The sequence below is a fragment of the Papio anubis genome, chromosome 11 (genome assembly GCF_008728515.1).
Source record: "Papio anubis isolate 15944 chromosome 11, Panubis1.0, whole genome shotgun sequence".
Taxonomy (NCBI): Eukaryota; Metazoa; Chordata; class Mammalia; order Primates; family Cercopithecidae; genus Papio; species Papio anubis.
In genome coordinates, this window is record NC_044986.1 from 1188986 (window position 1) to 1207060 (window position 18075).

An 18075-nucleotide genomic window follows, 5' to 3' on the forward strand; every position below is an offset into this window, starting at 1 on the left:
GAGAGGACGTCCCCACAGGAAGAAGTGCTGCAGGGAAGATCCACCAACGGGTGCAGAGATCTGGGCAACGTTCACGGAGAAGTGTGGTCTTTTCAGTCTCGGCGAATCTCCCCCAGTACACGCATAGACTACACAGGGCTCCCTCTCAGTGGAGACCCTGGCAGACACCCCCTTAGCCAAGTGATCAAGGTTACGGCATCAGTGATGAAATACACCCACCTTGGGCACCCTGGTGTGGTACTTAGGGTCCGTCACTCCTGGGGCATTCCCCCCAGATGCGTTACCTCCACAGAACCACAGGCCAGGCAGATCCTCCTGAGGAACCTATAACATAACCGACTAGTTCTTATCCAAGCATCAAGGCCAAGAGTGATGAGGAAGAACTAAAAAGCTGTCACTGACGGCAGGCACTACCGAGACAGGATGAGTGAATGCAATGTGGGATCCTGGAACAGAAAGGAGCATTTGCCAGGAGGAAACCTGGAGAAACCAGAAACCAGAACCCAGGTTGTGGCAAAGTTTTGAAAATGTATCATGATTATGTAAGACAGGGACAGGCTGGACGCAGTGGCTCACGCCTGTAATCCCAGCACTTTGGGAGGCCGAGGCAGGCAGATCATGAGGTCAGGAGTTCGAGACCATCCTGGCCAACATGGCGAAACCCCATCTCTACTAAAAATACAAAAATTAGCTGGGCGTGCTGGCAAGCGCCTGCCTGTAATCCCAGCTACTTGGGAGGCTGAGGCAGGCGAATTGCTTGAACCCGGGAGGAGGAGGTTGTGGTGAGCCAAGATCGTGCCACCGCACTCCAGCCTGGTGACAGAGCAAGACTCCATCTCAAAAAAAAAGAAAAGACAAGACAGGAACATCAGGGGAAGCAGGCTGAAGGGCACACAGGACTCTCTACACAATTTGTGCAATTTTAAGTCTAAAATTATTTCAAAATAAAAAGTTGGGGAAAAAAGCTAATTGGAGAGAAGGGAGACGCTCACTGAGACAGCACAGTAACATCTCACGTCTCATTTACTGTGCAAAAATACGCTCGATCAGACATTGTGGCGGTTCCTCTCCCATAGGGCAGGGCACACAGTGCACCTGCTGGGCTGTGGGTGAGGGGCCCTCTGCTTCCTATGGGTGTGGGGTTGGTGGTCTAGGGCTGCGAGAGGGAACTAGGGCACAAAAGCCCCTTGCTGGCTGCAAATTTAGGTAGTAGCTCTTTCGTGACACCCTTCGAACTCAGGCTGGATACCGCACGCTCGGACCAGACACGGTGGGAGAGGATCCCGGGAGGATGACAGCCGCCTCACTTCAGAGGAGCCCTGTGGGCTGGTGGCCTCGGCCCAATGCCCCCGCTCTGTAGCTTCCCCCAGGGGAGCCCGCGAAGGCATCACTCTCCTCTCCTCCCTCGACTGAACAAACTGAAGAGGGCATTGCTGCCGGCGCTCCGGGCGGGGACAGGTTTCCGCTCACAGGTCTCCCCACCCCTCGGGGTAGTTGCAGGGTCGGGCGACAGCCCTGGGTGAGCATCTGGGGCTGAGGTCTCCATCTGGTGCAACGCGACGGTTTGGGGCCCATTGGCTCACATATGTTTTCCTGCCGGGTCTAGCGTTCGAGGCTCGCTCCCTGATCCTGGGAAGCTGGTGGGCCTGGCCGAGGAGAGCGGTCTTCCGCGCGGAGCCGCACAGACGCCTTGTCCACGATGTGCCCGTAGCTTGTCAGCCCCCAGGTGGAGAAGCACCTGCCCACCTCTGTCCCCACTGTGCCCACGGGCTTGAGGCATAGTCTGCACATTGCTGGCCAGCTGCTCTTCCCTGATGACAGTGTGGCCTGTCTACTCTGACCACCCCACGGGCACACGCTGGGAGCAGGAGAAGCTCCGTCACCTCCAGCTCCAGGACCCAGGAAATGGCTCCATCCAGGGACGTCGTCCACTCATGTCCACGTCCCAGATGTCACCGAGGGCGGCTGTGCGGGGACCCTGCTCCCCAGGACCCCTTCTCCTAGCCCGGAGTCCTCTCTGTGACCTGTTGTGGGGAACTGCTCGGGGCTCAGCACGGCCTGGATGGTCCACCTGGATGGTCCACCTGCCCCCGCTGTGAGGCCTGGTCCGCAGGGGGTGGGAGTGAGGCAGCCGGGAAGCGTCCGCGGGGTCGTGCGTATGTCCACACCGTGTGTGTCGCTGCGCTGTGGGGTGTTCACTGCCCCCCACCACCCTCCGGGGACCCTGGAGGTAGTGGAGCTCCCGACGTCTAGCTGCGCTGTCCTTGCCGCACAATTAGAGACGCCCTGCTTGGGGCTCCAGCTTTTGCTGTGGGAGCAGAAGTCCCTGGGGATGTGGGAGCCGTGTCCTGAGGGCTGGTGGGCCTGTAGTGCCCTCCTGTGTCCTGAGGGCTGGTGGGCCTGTAGTGCCCTCCTGTGCCAAGCAGCGGGTGTCCTTGGACAGGGCTGGGGCTGTTGACCTCCCACTCCTTCTAGAATGAACCCCTGCAGAGAACTTTCTGGCCTGAGGCTGTGCCTGGGCGCACTTGGGGGACGCAGGAGCCAGATCCTGCCTGGTGCCCAGGTCCCGACCCACACAAGGACAACGCCTTATCCACAATGCACCTGGAGAACATGCCCCAGGGGACCTGCAAGATGGAGCCGCTGCCCCCCTCGTACCTCCTCCTCGCCGCTGCCCCTCCTGAGTCAAGGGTGAAGACGGAGCCACTGCCCCCTCCTGAATCGAGGGTGAAGACGGAGCTGCTGCCCGCTCCTGAGCTGAGGGTGTGGTCACACCGCCTCCTCCCCCTCCCATTTTCTATGCAGGGGAGCATCTCCCAGGAACAACAATGCCTGTGGCCCATGGCCGCTGCCCACTGCAGGAGACACAGCTGTATCTCGGACAGGGTTTGTGTGGGTGGAGGATTACCCAGGTGCCAAGGCAAGAGACTGAAGTCACAAACTGTTTCAGTATAATAAAGAAAATAGTTAGAATAAGAATAGTCATAATACATATTAGATATAGAAATGATTATGGACAATTATCAATCATTATTATAAACATTATTAATCATCAGCTTTTAATATTACTCTTCGTTGCATTACTAATATAACCTGGGAATAACCGGCGGGCACAGGGTCAGGTGCTGAAGGGACATTGTGAGAAGTGACCTAGAAGGCAAGAGGTGAGCCTTCTGTCACGCCCACGTAAGGGCCACTTGAGGACTCCTTGGTCAAGCAGTAACGCCAGTGTCTGGGAAGGCACCTGTTACTTAGCAGACTGCGAAAGGGAGTCTCCTTTCCTTGGAGGAGTCGGGGAACACTCTGCTCCACCAGCTTCTTGTGGAAGGCTGGATATTATCCAGGCCTGCCCGCAGTCATCTGGCGGCCTAAACCCCTCCCTGTGGTGCTGTGCTTCAACGGTCACGCTCCTTGTCCACTTTCATGTTCCTCCCGTACTCCTGGTTCCTCTTGAAGTTGGTAGTAGACAGCGGTAGAAGAAATAGTGAAAGTCTTAAAGTCTTTGATCTTCCTTATAAGTGCAGAGAAGAAAACGCTGACATATGCTGCCCTCCCTCTCCACTTCGGCTACCTAAGAGGGAAGGGCCCCCTGTCCTGTGATCACGTGACTTGCTTCACCTCGTCAATCACTTAGAAGATCCACCCTCCTTACCCTGCCTCCTTGTTCTTGTATGCACCAAATATCAGTGCGCCCAGCCGCTCAGGGCCACTACCGGTCTCCACGTCTTGGTGGTAGTGGTCCCCTGGGCCCAGCTGTTTTCTCTTTATCTCTTTGTCTTGTGTCTTTATTTCCTACAATCTCTCATCTCTACACACAGGGAGAATACCTGCTAAGCCCCGTAGGGCTGGACCCTATCGGTATGGGTCAGAGGTGGGGGAGGTGGAGCGTTCTCTGGGTGGCCCCCCATGGGGCTGCCACTGCCTCCCCAAGAACCAGCTCACCCTGCCCCAGAGCCCCACAGACACAACCGATCTTCCAACTCTCCCGTAGGGAACCCCGCTGGCAGGAAAGCTCTGCGGTGGAGCACGCCCCGCCCAGTCCTGACCTCCTTCCCTGCTGGGAGCAACCAGAGTCACCTCCCCAGAGCGGACACCTCAGGTGCTGGGTCCGAGTGAGGGACGGCGCTCACGGTCAAGTGCACGGGAGCAGCGGAAGGAGGTGCACTCGGAGAGTGGCCTCGACGCACCTACAGGGTTTCTCCCTTTTCTGCAAGCCTCTTCCTGCAAGTGGGAGGACGGCCAACCGTGCCAGATGCCAGGTCCCTGTGGGGCACCATGTCTGCAGACCCTGCCCCCAGCAACAGCTCAGGCCACAGTCCACACAAGCCCCCAGGCCCTGTCCCATGCGTGACGGGAGAGGTGATCTTGACGGCCAGCAGTGGAGGGGGTGGCAGAGCCACACATGTGCAGACTGGGACACAGAGGTGTGCAGGAGAAGCTGGGGCTCACCTCGCAGGGAGGGTGCGCCAGCAAATTTAATTCTCATCTCAAATGGGGCTGAGTTCTCTAAGCAGAATTAGCAGGCCAGGAAGGGGGTGTGTCAGCTTGTGCAGGGTCACCACACAGGGCGGGAGGGAAAAGGCCGTCCCTGTGGACAGACAGCAGCCCTTACCTGTCAGCTTCTTGGACCACGGTTCCCTTCTTGCACCAGTAGAGCCACAGGTGCGTCCGCCGTCCCTCACCTGGGCTGCTCCTTGTGTACGAAGGCTTGGGGTGAGGCTTCGGTTCCTGCTGGGGTCCATGGCCTGCAGGTCTGGCCTGCGCAGGGGCTTCCAGGCCAGGTGGCTCAGGTGGCTCTGGGCGCTCAGGGCCTCTGTGACTTCTGGAGATGCACTATGGAGGCAGCCTCTGGCATCCATGTTCCAGCTGGCTCTGCCCCCTCGTCCCATCTCCTGTCACCACACTCCCCACGCCTTCCTTGGATCAGTCCCGTGGTGCTCCCAGCTGGCGGCCTTCCTGTCTCAGGCTGGGTAGGAAGGCAGAGGGTTGAGGGCACCCCATGGCCCACGGCGGCCATGGCTCTTGTCTGTCCCCACACAGATGACGATGAAGGAGGGTGGGTGTGGGGTCTGTTGGCCAGCAGGTGTTCAGGACCCCAGCAACACATTGCAGCATTGGAGGGGCCACTGAGGTGTTGGGGAGCCCTCCCAGGACCATCCAGGGAGCCTCCTTGAATGAAGGTCACCATCCAGGCGGCTCAGTCACAGCCTTCATCTTGTCACTGGGCCACGCCTCTGTCGTTTCTGAAAATCTTCCTCCAGACACTGGTGACAACTACTGTGAGGACCAAGAGAGAGGAGAGGACCCGAGGCTGGTGCTTCACACAGAAGCAGTTCTCACCCCTGCTTGGCAGGGAATGCTGCACATCCCTGGAACTGGGATGGGGACTGCCGTCCAGGAGGAGGGACCAGGGTCCAGCAGCCAAGGCCGGGCCTCTCCCAGAGAAGCCCCCCAGAGTCGGCAGAGCCAGTTCTAGTCCTGGCGCATCCCACGCGGATGGCAGCTTGCGCTGCACATGCTGCCCCTTCTCACTCTTCCTCCACGGGACGGGCGTGCAGAGACCAAGACCCCCTGGGTCTTCAGGATGGAGACGCGACGTCCCGTTTTGTCCCTGCTCTCAGGTCCCACTGGAGGAAAAGGGTCCGATTCAACGTGGGGCTGGAAGAAAAGAAATGTAGAGTGCAGAGTCAGCGACGCTCCGTTCAGTCAGGGTGAGGGGCGAGGGGCTATGTGCAGAGGATGTCAGGGAGGCTCCGCTCGGCCGGGGTGAGGGGCGAGGAGTGAGGGGCTACGTGCAGAGGATGTCAGGGAGGTTCTGCTCGGCTGGGGTGAGGGGCGAGGGGTGAGGGGCTATGTGCAGAGGATGTCAGGGAGGCTCCGCTCAGCCGGGGTGAGGGACGAGGGGCTGTGTGGAGAGGAAGATCCCTGCCCCCAGGGGAAGCTCCTCTCGGGACCTGATGAAGGGTGGGGACTCGAGGACCGAGGTGAACGATGATGTGACGTCCTACTTGTCCCTCTTCCAGTTTGGAAGGAGGCAGACATTTATGCTGGCAGGTGCCATGGTAGCAACAGCAGCAGCCGTGACCTGCAGACTCCAGCTACCCCGGCCTAGGCCGCCCCAGCCTGGCAGGGAGACCCAGCCCTCCTGGCTGAATCTCCAGCACCACCCAAGCCTGTACTCAGCAGCACCCAAAAAAGAATGAGGATGAATCACAGAACCACCGTGTCTGTCCCCAGGAACTGCTGCCTAGTGCCACCGAAGCAGAAAGACCACCTAGAGAGGGTCCTGCACGTTTCTGCTACACTGGGTTGCGGGGGATGGACCCTGCTCTCCTTCCCGCTCAGGAAAGGTGAGCACCTTGCAGCTTCTACAGTGGAAGACTCCGGTCCTGACCCCCAGGGAGGGACTTCTGGTGTTGAAGGACGCGGGTGGCTTTCTAACGACCCTTTTGGGGATGCTGGGTCATGCCTTCCGGTTCATCAAATGGCAGGGGGGGCAGCTCCCCGGCAGGGCAGGGGGCCGAGGTGTCTTCCGGGAAGCAGAGTGGGACCCCTGCCGGGCCCTGCCAATGAAATACTCACCACGTTAGGGTGCCAAGATGGACTATGACCAGAGAATGAAAGCTAAGGAGAAAAATAAGAACAAAAATAAAAACTGAAACGGAAAGGGGAGGATGGGGACACGGAAGGAAAGAAAGAGAAAAAAGAGTTGGTAGTGCTTCTGGCAAGAAATACACGCGATTACAGACTGAAGACAGAGCTGCTGGCAGGGAGGAGAGGGCTCCATTTAGGACGGCCGAGGGAGGGCTGCTGCCCAAATCCCCCGGGCTGAGGGGTGCTGCCGCCACCCCTAGGAACACGCTAAGGGACCCCGCACCATGCAGACTCGGGTGGTGGGCACTGGTCAGGGGCCCCACACCCAGCGTGTCCCCAGCAGCACAAGGCCAGCCTCCCGGGGACGACTCCTCCCTGAAGTGAAACCCATCGCTGAGACCTGCTGCAGGAATTTTCGGCGAGAGCACCAATGGGGTAATAATAATGGTGAAAGTTGTATTGGAAAACATTCCAATTGCCCAGCAAACAAAAGCAGGCCTGTGACAATACTGTGGTCTCAGTCCCACCACAGGCAGCAAAGTACAACCAGCACCCTGAGTAGACAACGCGCACACAGCCTCACTCTGGGCTGGGGGTCGGAAGCCAGACCCATCTGGACACGAGAGAAAATCGGGCAGCGGGGCATAGCTTGGAAATGAAGAGCTGTTTACCTAGATTTAAGAAATAACACCTGACCTATTCTTTTCTTTGGAGACAGGATCTCAGTCGGTCACCCAGTCTGGAGTGCAGTGATGTGATCGTGGCTCACTGCAGCCTCAACCTCCCAGGCTCAGGTGATCCTCCCACCTCAGCCCCCTGAGTAACTGAGATTATAGGCACATGCCACCATGCCCAGCTATTTTTAAGAATTTTTTTCTAGAGACAGGGTCTCACTTTGTTGCCCAGGCTGGTCTCGAAATCCTGGGCTCAAGCGATCCTCCCATCTAGGCCTCCTAAATTACTAGAATTACAGGCGCGGAGTACCATGCCAGCCATTTCTGAAGTGACAATACAAACAAAGCGTCCTTGGTTAAGATGCAAAATAGAGCAGACAGTTGGTTTGGGGGAGAGACATTTGGTTTGGGGAGACAGTTGGTTGGGGGAGACAGTTGGTTTGGGGGAGACAGTTGGTTTGGGGGGACAGTTGGTTTGGGGAGAGACAGTTGGTTTGGGGGAGAGACAGTTGGTTTGGGGGAGGGCAGTTGGTTTGGGGAGAGCGTTGGTTTGGGGAGGAGACAGTTGGTTTGGGGGAACTGTGGTTGGTTTTGGGGGAGAGACAGTTGGTTTGGGGAGACAGTTGGTTTGGGAGAGACAGTTGGTTTGGGGAGGAACAGGTCGTTAAAGAGAACCTGGTCGTTTAAAGAGAACAGGTCGTTTAGAACAGGTCGTTTAGAAAAGACAGTCGTTTAAAGGAAAAGGCTCATTCGTTAGAACAATTCGTTAAAGAAAGAACTATTAGTTTAAAGGAAAGAACCGATGGTTGAAAGGCTCGATGGTTCACGAGAGAACTCGATGGTTCGCGAGGAAAGAACCGATTAGTTTAGAGAAAACCGTTGGTTTAGAGGAAGACCGTTAGTTTAGGGAAGACAATAGTTTGAGGAAGACAGCTGGTTTGGGGAAGACAGTTGGTTTGGTGGGAGAGACAGTTGGTTTGGTGGGAGAGACAGTTGGTTTGGTGGAACGGGTGGTTTAGAACAGTTAGTTTAGAGGAAAGAAACGGATGGATTTGGAAGACGTTGGTTTAGAGAAGACCGTTAGTTTAGAGGAAGACCGATTGGTTTAGAGACCGTTGGTTTAGGAAGACCGGTGGTTTAGGGAACCGTTAGTTTGAGGAAGAACAGTTGGTTGGTGGGAGACAGTTAGTTTAGGGGAGAACAGATTGGTTTAAGAGAGAACAGTTAGTTGAGAACCCTGGTTAGTTTAAAGGGAGAACGGGTTAGTTTAGAGGAAGACAGTTAGTTCGAGATGGTTAGTTTAAGGGAAAGGCTCGGTTAGTTTAGAGGCTCTCGATGGTTCGAGATCGATGGATTAAAGGCTCGATGGATTAAGAGGCTCGCGATGGTCCGAAAAAGACTCCAGTCGTTCGAGAAAAATCGTTCGAAACTCGATAAATTCGAAACGTCGTTCGCTCGTTCGAAAAACTCTCAAATTCAAAAAATCGTCGTTCATCTTGGAAAAACTCTCGTCGTTCAAAACTCGTCATTCATCGAAAAATCGTCGTCGAAAACGTCGTCATTCGAAAAAATCGTCGTTCGAAAAATCAGTCGTTAAAAACTCATTGTCGTTCGAAAAGCGACTCAATCCGTTCGAAAAATCATTCGCGTGTCATTCAAAAATGTCATTCGAAACTCGTCGTCCAGAAAAATAGTTCAGCGCGTCGTTCAGCGTCGTCGTTCAAAAACGTCGTTCAGCGTCGTCGTTCCATCCTCGTTAAAGCGTCGTTCAAAACGTCGTCGTTCAAAGCGTCGTTCAAAACGTCATTCATCAAACGTCGTTCAAAAACGTCATTAAACTCGTCGTCATTCAAACGTCATTCGCGTCATTCGCGTCATTCAACGTCGTTCAAAACTCGTCGTTCAAAACTCGTCGTTCAAAAGGCGTCGTCGTCCAAAAGCGCGTCGATCAAAATCGTTAAAAATCGATCCGCTTTTCGTCATTCAGCATCGTCGATCTTTCGTCGTCCGCGTCGTCCATCGTCCGCTGCGTCGTCCGTCGATTCATCGTCGTTCAAAATCATTCATCAAAATCATCCGTCGTCCGCGTCGTCAAAACGGTCGTCGTTAAAGAAAAATCGTCGTTCATCAGAAAAAATTTCGTCGTTAAAGCTCGTCGTTCGACTCGTCGTTAAAACGTCGTCGTTAAAAAACTCGTCGATCATCGTCATTAAAACGTCGTCATTCAGCGTCATTCGAAAAACTCGTCATTCGAAACTCGTCATTCAAAACTCGTCATTAAAACGTCGTCGTTAAAACGTCGTTAAAAATCGTCATTCGAAAAATCGTCATTCAGCTCGTCATTCAGCGTCATTCAAAAACGTCGTCGATCCCGCTGTCGTCATTCAAAACGACAGTTGGTTGGGGGAGAGACAGTTGGTTTGGTGAGAGACATCTGGTTTGGGGGAGAGACCTCTGAGGCTCAAGCCCCAAGAACACTGTGTCCCCTCCGGCATTGCTGGGCGCTCTGGTGTGCTAGTGGATGCTTCCCCACGTGGCCTGGTGTCCACTGGGGCCTCAAAGGCTGTGCCCTGAGTAACTCGTTCTTCAGGATGATGATTCTCACAGGCGGCAGTGAGCGCCCAGCAGAAGGGCTTGGGTGTCACTGCCTATGAGGGGCAGGGTAGGCCTAGGGTGGGATGTGGGATGACACATGGCCCCTCGAAGGTGACTGCTGTCCAGAGGGACCGGCTCTCTCCTGGCAAGTGCAGAGCATCTGTGGGATCTTCCTCAGGCCGCGACCAGCACATGCCAACCAGAGGGGCATCCTAATGCCAGCCTCCTGTGTTCTCCGGAAGGACGAGGCTGAAGGTGGGGCCACTGGCCACTTCATTCAGCCCCCAGTGGGAGTCGGTCACTTCAGGGAGCTCCACCCCACAGACTTCGCACAAAGTCTCACTCTGGGCTGGGGGTTGGCAGCCAGGCCCCCAGGACCAATCACAACGGAGTGAACACTCACCCCCAGACATCACTGAACCAGCCCCACACGGGAGAACAAGCCCTGCCCTGAACACCTGCAGGCATCCCCAGGAGGGCCGGGACTCTGCTGTGCTCCCCTCACCCTGACTTGGGGAGCACCAAGCCTGTTATGTGCATGGACAGAGCACCCTGACCCCACACACCTCATGGAGCCAGGACCCTGAGAAAGAGCCAGACAGCCCTCCCCAGCCCTCGCATGTGGCCTCAACCTAACTGCACTTCAATGGGTGCTTCTGATCTGGGAACTTGATTCTCAGACCAGCGCAAGGTGAACCTGCAGGGATCAAAGGCTTCCACACAGTCTAGGCTTCCGTGATGAGAGGAACCCGAGGCCGTTGGCTCCAGATGGGGAAACTGAGGCCACAAGAGGAGTGGCTCCTCTGAGGTCGCATGGCTGGGCGCTGGCAGGGGCATTCCTAGACCGCAGGGCTCCTGTCTCCCGGTCCAGAGCCCTTGCAGCAGCCACCACCCTGAAGCCTTTTTCTGCTCAGCTCCACCCAGTCTTCAGGTGGCCGCCTCCTGCCGCTGCTGGGAGCTAAGTCTGCTGCCCCAGCTGCCTGGAGCTGAGTGACTCAGTGGGAGTGGCCCTCTCCCTTGATCTTAACAAGCAAAAACCCCAAAACTGCATTTGTTTTACCTTTTCCTCCAGTTCCTTTATTTGTCTCTTCACAGGCTGTTCTTTTCTTCTGTAATTCTCTGCAAGGTTAAAAGGAAAAAAATCTTCAACAGTCACAGTATTTGGGAAACCCAAATCCTTCAAGATTTTCATGCATTTCCTTGGTAACAAATGGTGGCAGAGCAACTGGCATGGCCATGGGCTGTGGCTCCTGACGAGGACACCAGCCTTTGCTGCGTTGTTCCAGCAGGAGAGCAGAGGGCCTTCCCCATGTCACACTCCCTGTGGTGGGAACAGTATGCGTCCGATTCCTGCAGCTTCAACTCAGAAAGCACGACGCCAGACATCCAAGGAAATGGTAGGAATGCATTCCCGGTCCCCCCAGATGCCACTGCAGCAGAGTAAGGGGCCGCCAGAGGGTCACAGAAGAGCTGGGCACAGAATCTCCTGGTGAGGGGGATGCCAGTGCCTGGGGTCCCCCAAGCATCTGAGCTCCAACCACAGCCCCTCTGAGGCAACAAAGGGGCTGCAGGTGACTGTCCTCACCCTGAGCCCCCAGAGGCCAAAGGGGCCCAGGAGGCTAACGAGGAGCCAGCAGAGCACGTCCAACATTAGCCCACCGATGCCCACGGCCAGCTGGCACATAGGGCACTTGTTTATGTGAATTTCAATTAAGCCTTCGCTAGGGGTGTTCTTCACAAGGAATACATCCATAAAGCCGCCTCCCAGCCAACCTGGTTCATGGAGGAGCTGGGCTGTGTCCTACACATCTGGGTCGTCCAGTCTGCGAGGCTTCTCACCTCCCATTAGAGCAGAACTGACCCAACAGGCCTGAGGTCCCACAGTGCCCTGAGGCCAAGGCAAGCCAGGGCTGCTGTCCCCAGAGAACACCCTTGCCATCAGGAAACGGTGTCATGGAAAAGACACGGTAGCCGGCGTCCAAAAGAGAAGAACTGCCACCCAGAGGCCTCTGCAACATGCCCAGGACACGAGGCTGGTGAGGGAGGCAGTCTGGCCCGAGCGCCTGCCATTGACAGGCATGGCCATCAGGGGCATGGCCATCAGGGGTGTGACCACAAGAGGGCATGGCCAACAGGGGGCGTGGCCATTCTAGGGCATGATCATCAGAAGGTGTGGCCATCCAAGGCTCTGTGTGTGGAAGGCATGACAATTGGGGGGCATCGCCATCAGCGGGCATGGCCATTAGGGGCACGGCTACCAGGGTGTAGCCATCAGAATATGTGTTATGAGGGGTGTGGCCACCGGAGGGTAGGGCCACAGAGGGGTAGTCGTTGGAGATGTGGCCACAGGACGCCCCGCCTGGCTCTGTGCAGGCCCAGGGCCTGGTCTTTACCCCAGTCCCACTCCCGCCTGCCATGCACCTGCTGAGCCAGCTGCAGCAGCTCCATGCGCTCCCGCAGGATCTGGGCATCATTTCAGCGCCCAGCTCCTCATAACCTGGCGTTTCCACTGCTCCACGGCCACCTTGAGCTTCTCACGCTCCTCCTCCGACAGCAGCTCAGCCACCTTGGCCCCGGCCTCCTGCTGCAGGGCGTCATACAGCATGGCTTCCAGCTCCAGGATGTGCTGGGGCGGAAGGGGAGATGCCTTAGTCCTTGCCTTCTCCCCAGAACAAACCTTTCAGGAAGGGCAACAGAGGCCGGGCCACCCTCCGCCTGGGAGCAGGGCCAGGAGGATGTGCAACAGACAGGAACCCAGTGCTGTGGCCCCTGCAGAAGGACTGGGGCCCCACGGACCTCCCCAGTCTGTGAGAAGACCCTAGAAGTAGAGACGCTGACCAGGCCAGCAGAAGCCAGGACCCTGAGCTCCAGGGTGGGGGAGGACTGAGCTATGAAGTGGGGAAGCTGAGTGGGAGGTGGAGGGGCTGCAGGTGGCCTGTGGGGACGCAGCAAGGTGGGAGGGAGCTGAGCGTGGGGTCACCCGCTGCCTCCCCAAATCCAATTCATAGACCCATGTAACCCGATCCCGGTGCTATAACCAGCAGCCAAAATACATAATTACTCAGCAGCCAAAATACATAATAAGCCAGCAGCCAAAGTACATAATAACCCAGCAGCCAAAGTACACACCTTTTCATAAATTCCTGGGGTTTGGCAGTTTGCTCTGCATATTCCAAAGCTTTTCTTAGGCAAATTTTATTGACAGGATCTTTGTAAAAAACAAATTCTCACACTACAGAGGCTCTTTCTTCCCAACCAAATGTAACATCTTCAGAGACAGCAGAAATATTAGGAAATGGAAAAAAAATACTTTTGGGCCTCAGTTACACTTTAGTGTTCTTGACGGCCACAAAATAAACTGTCCCCAGCTGTCACAACCAGCTCGCACATCAACCTCCACTTCTTAGAGGAAAAGAGCTCGGTGCCTTTAAGATGAGCTCCAGCTTCTAAAAATAAACCTGGTCGACTGCTGACTAGGAACTAACCTCACAGTGGCTTCACGTGCACCTGGTGGTGGGAGGTGCTCACCAGGACCTCCGTGGTGACATGAACTGTGGGCTGCCTGGATGAGCCTCCCTGCCTTCAGCAGCCACACAGACCACGGTCTACCACACCCATGTCCAGAGAGGCAAAGTCGGCACCAGCCCCTGCCGTAAAGAGCCGTCATTGCCCCAGGAGGAACCAGCTCTTCCCCTCCTTGCCCCAGTGTCTCCCAGAAGAAGAGCAGGAAGTGCAGAAAAAAACCTCAGTGCTCACAGGCCTGTGGGTCACCTGAGGGCACCTGAGTGACCGAGAGCCACACCGTGAACGACACAGGAGAGAACCAGGCAAGTGTGCAGGGAAAGGGAAGGAAATCAACAGGAACTCAGGAAACGCGGAGCATCCCAAATGTGGGGGCCTTCCTGTTGGAAGTGGAGAAAGAGGCCCCCCAAATATCACACAGGAAGCAGACCCACCAGCATCACCCAAGAAGAGACCCCCCACCAGCACCACACAGGGAGAGGCCCCAGCATCACACGGGGAGGGCCCCAGCACACACAGGGGAGGAGCCCCCAGCATCACACAGGGAGGCCCCAGCATCACACAGGGACATGCCCCCCAGCATCACACAGGGAGAGACCCCCAGCATCATCACACGAGGAGAGGCCCAACATCACACAGGGGCCCCCCAGCATCCTGAGGGGAGCCCCCAGCATCCACACAGGAGGCCCCCCCTTTCCCTGGGGGAGCCCCCCAGCATCACCACACAGGGCCCCAGCATCCACAGGAGGCCCCCAGCACATCCACCTGAGGCCAGCACCACAGGAGAGACCCCCAGCATCACACAGGAGGCCCCAGCATCCACAGGACATGCCCCCAGCATCACACAGGGAGACCCCCAGCATCCACTGGGAGGCCCCAGCATCACACAGGAGGCCCCCCAGCATCACACGGGGAGACCCCCAGCATCACACAGGAGGCCCCCAGCATCACACAGGGAGCCCCCCAGCATCACACAGGGAGGCCCCACCAGCACCACACAGGGAGACCCCCAGCATCACACAGGGAGAGACCCCCAGCATCACACAGGAGGCCCCCCAGCATCACACAGGGAGGCCCCAGCATCACACAGGAGGCCCCAGCATCACACAGAGGCCCCCAGCATCACACAGGAGAGACCCCCGGCATCACACGGGAGGCCCCCCAGCATCACACAGGAGAGACCCCCCAGCATCACACGGGGAGGCCCCCAGCATCACACAGGGAGCCCCCCAGCATCACACAGGGAGGCCCCCCACCCAGCACCACACAGGGAGAGGCCCCAGCATCACACAGGGAGAGGCCCCCAGCATCACACAGGGAGGCTAGCATCACAGGGGAGCCCCACCAGCACCACACAGGAGGCCCACCAGCATCACACAGGGAGGCCCCCAGCATCACACAGGAGGCCCCCAGCATCACTGAGGGAGGCCCCGGCATCACCACAGGGAGAGACCCCCACCAGCACCACACAGGGAGGGCCCCACCAGCACCACACAGGGAGAGGCCCCACCAGCATCACACACAGAGAGGCCCCCAGCATCCCACACAGGGAGGGGCTCCCCAGCATCACACAGGGGCTCCCCAGCACCACACAGGGAGAGACCCCCCACCAGCACCACAGGGAGACCCCCAGCATCACACAGGGAGAGACCCCCAGCATCACTGGGGAGGCCCCAATCACACGGGGAGGCCCCAGTCACACAGGGAGGCCCCCAGCATCACACAGGGAGAGGCCCCCCAGCATCACGGGAGGCCCCAGCATCACAGGGAGGGCCCCCAGCATCACACGGGAGGGCCCCCACCCAGCACCACACGGGAGGCCCCACCAGCATCTGGGAGGCCCCCAGCATCACACAGGGAGGCCCCCAGCATCCCACACAGGAGAAACCCCAGCATCCTGGGAGAGGCCCCCAGCATCACACAGGGAGAGGCCCCAGCATCACACAGGGAGAGGCCCCAGCATCACACAGGGAGAGAGCCCCAGCATCACACAGGGAGAGACCCCCAGCATCACACAGGGAGAGGCCCCAGCATCACACAGGAAGAGACCCCCCACCAGCACCACACAGAGAGAGAGGCCCCCCAGCATCACACAGGAAGAGACCCCCAGCATCACACAGGGAGAGGCCCCCCAGCATCACACAGGAGAGACCCCCGCCAAGTATCACGGGGAGACTCCCCCAGCATCACACAGGGAGGCCCCCCAGCATCACACAGGAAGGAGCCCACCAGCACCACACACAGGGAGGGAACCCCCAGCATCACACAGGAGGGCCCCCAGCATCACACAGGGAGAGACCCCCAGCATCACACAGGAAGAGGCCCTCCCAGCATCACACAGGAAGAGACCCCCCAGCATCACACAGGGGAGAGACTCCCTCAGCATCACACAGGGAGGACCCCCCAGCATCACACAGGGAGAGGCCCCGCCCCCAGCATCACACAGGAAGAGACCTCCTCAAGAAGCATGCACAGGGAGAGACCCCCGAGCATCACACAGGGAGAGGCAGCATCACACAGGGAGAGACCCCCCCAGCATCACACAGGGAGAGGCCCCCCTGCCCAGCATCTCACAGGAAAATGCCCCTCCCATAGCATCTCACAGGAAGATGCCCCCAGTCCCCTCCAGAGTAGGGGGCAGTAATCCTGGTCCAACCAGCAACCATGTGCCCCCCCTGACTGGACTTTGGGGCTGAATGATCCGCTGAGCCGTTGGCCCCATCTGAGGCCTGAGAACACAGCTACTGTGGAGGTGCAGAGAGAGGTGGCCTCGCAGAAAGCTGAAGCAGTGCTGATTTGATCTTCTGGAAATGTGTGCAGAGACCCACATCTCCAATCCCATGGGGTGTCCACAGGATGCTCGATCACAGGGACCACGGTGGCAGTTGCTCTAGGCCAGGGCCCACTCCTGGAGCTTTCTGTGCTCAGATTCTGCATTCTGGTCAGGTCAAGGGGCCCACAGGCTACTTCTCCAATCATGGGACGACTCTCCTGACCCAGTGGAGGGATTCTGGGCCTGAGGCATCACTCCAGACACGATCTTACAAAGGGGAATTATCTGTGACATTAGGGTGGAAAAGGTGGGTGGCTGAGTAGACAAATGCTGCCTGGGGGGCGGGGTGGGGGGCTGCCATCCTGGAGGTGCATAAATTTCCTTTTCCTCTTTACACGTGCCTCACACACACCTCAAAGTAATGCTGAAAGAAAACATTGGAATATTTTTGTACAATCTTTTTTTTTTTTTTGTATGAAGGACAAATTTGAAATTATGCCATGAAACCTGGAGGCCATCAACCTCATAAAAATTACCCAAATTCTTCCAGGCCCTCAAAACAGTGTTTGACATCAAAGAGAAACTGACAACCTGGGTGAAATATTTGCAATGTACCATTCTTCTGAGTGAGGAAATAAAGGAAATATTTGCAATGGATGGCAAAGGGCTGGTTGCCTTCTTTTATCAAGAACTCTGACCAAAAGGTAGATAGCATGAGAGAGAGGTGGGAAAGGTCACAAACAGACGTGGCGTGGAGTTGCATAGAAACGTGTTAAACTTTGAGCTCACCAGGAGACACGCCTGCTAGGACTGCACCAGGCAGCTGCACACCATGCGGTGGAAGTTTGGGGTGCAAGTTGTACCTACTATGGGGAGAAATATTCGACAGTTCCTAACAATGCCTTAAGTGTGCATAACCCTTTGGTCGATCCAAAGAATATTTCCTGCAGATAATTTCTATTTGTGTGTTGGGATGTCAGAAATGGATAGGAATTGCTATTTTGCTGGTGATAGCTAATGCATGGACACTACCTAAGTCCACTACTGGGGACAAACAGTCCATGATACGCTCACACCAAGTCGCCCCTTGGGCTGGTGGGAAGCGCCCTGGCTGTGCACGGTCAGGTGAAAGGGAAGCGTGCTGCAGCTCGTTGGGGTTCTCAGGCTATCCATGAAAATGTACATGCACACACATGTGGGGTGTAATCCAGGAAGGAAAAGAGAACCAGCAAGTGGGTCCCCTTTGTTGGTGGCATCTGGAGTCCAGAGAACAGGAACGGGAAGAAAATGTCCTTTCCTACTGTGAACATTTCCTACCATTGGCGTGATGACCATCTCTCAGAAGATTTCAGACAGCAAGCCTCAGATAAGCATGGGGACCCCACTTTTGCAAAAATACTATGCGTATCCCCATCCTGCCAAGAGACCACCAGGAGAGAAACCAGAATGCCCACAGTCTTTCTCTGTGTGCTGGGCACATGGTGAATTTTTTCTTGGATTTTTCTGTGTTGTAAATTAGAACTGTACATTGATTCTTTTTTCATTCAGGAAAAAAATGCAATATTAAAAAAAGAAATGCATGCCCTTCTCTTCCCTTTCCTGTCTCAAGGTGGGCTGGATTTAAAAACCTTTGCACAATCCTTAGCTCTTTTCCTCTTCACCTATGCATCACCCACAAAGCACCTGCTGCCTGCCAGGCCTCGTGCTGGTCTAGGAGACCAGATGGTAGCAGATGCACACGATCCCTGCTTGCCCCATAGAAAGGCAGACCCATTTCCACGAGTGGGACGTGTCAGGGCCACCTCACTGGGAGTCAGGGAAGGTTTCCTAGAGGAGATGAGGTACTAAACTGAGGCTTGCAGTGTCAGTCAGGGATGGGCAGGAGAAGGAAAGGGAGGGAGCCCCAGAAGGACGGAA

The 18075-nt window shown here is 56.4% G+C and overlaps 1 protein-coding gene across 1 annotated transcript in view; it reads right to left on the bottom strand.

Annotated features, from left to right (window-relative positions):
* Window positions 1-788: 788 nt before the first annotated feature.
* JAKMIP3 (Janus kinase and microtubule interacting protein 3) overlaps window positions 789-18075 on the bottom strand; it is a 77271-nt gene continuing 59984 nt past the window's right edge. Inside the window, 10 exon segments of the mRNA XM_031651975.1 lie at window positions 789-3511; window positions 4613-5322; window positions 5325-5411; window positions 5414-5455; window positions 5458-5508; window positions 5511-5658; window positions 6583-6624; window positions 10924-10980; window positions 12285-12344; window positions 12346-12489. Coding sequence (XP_031507835.1) covers window positions 5219-5322; window positions 5325-5411; window positions 5414-5455; window positions 5458-5508; window positions 5511-5658; window positions 6583-6624; window positions 10924-10980; window positions 12285-12344; window positions 12346-12489 — 735 coding nt within the window. The 3' untranslated portion in view covers window positions 789-3511; window positions 4613-5218.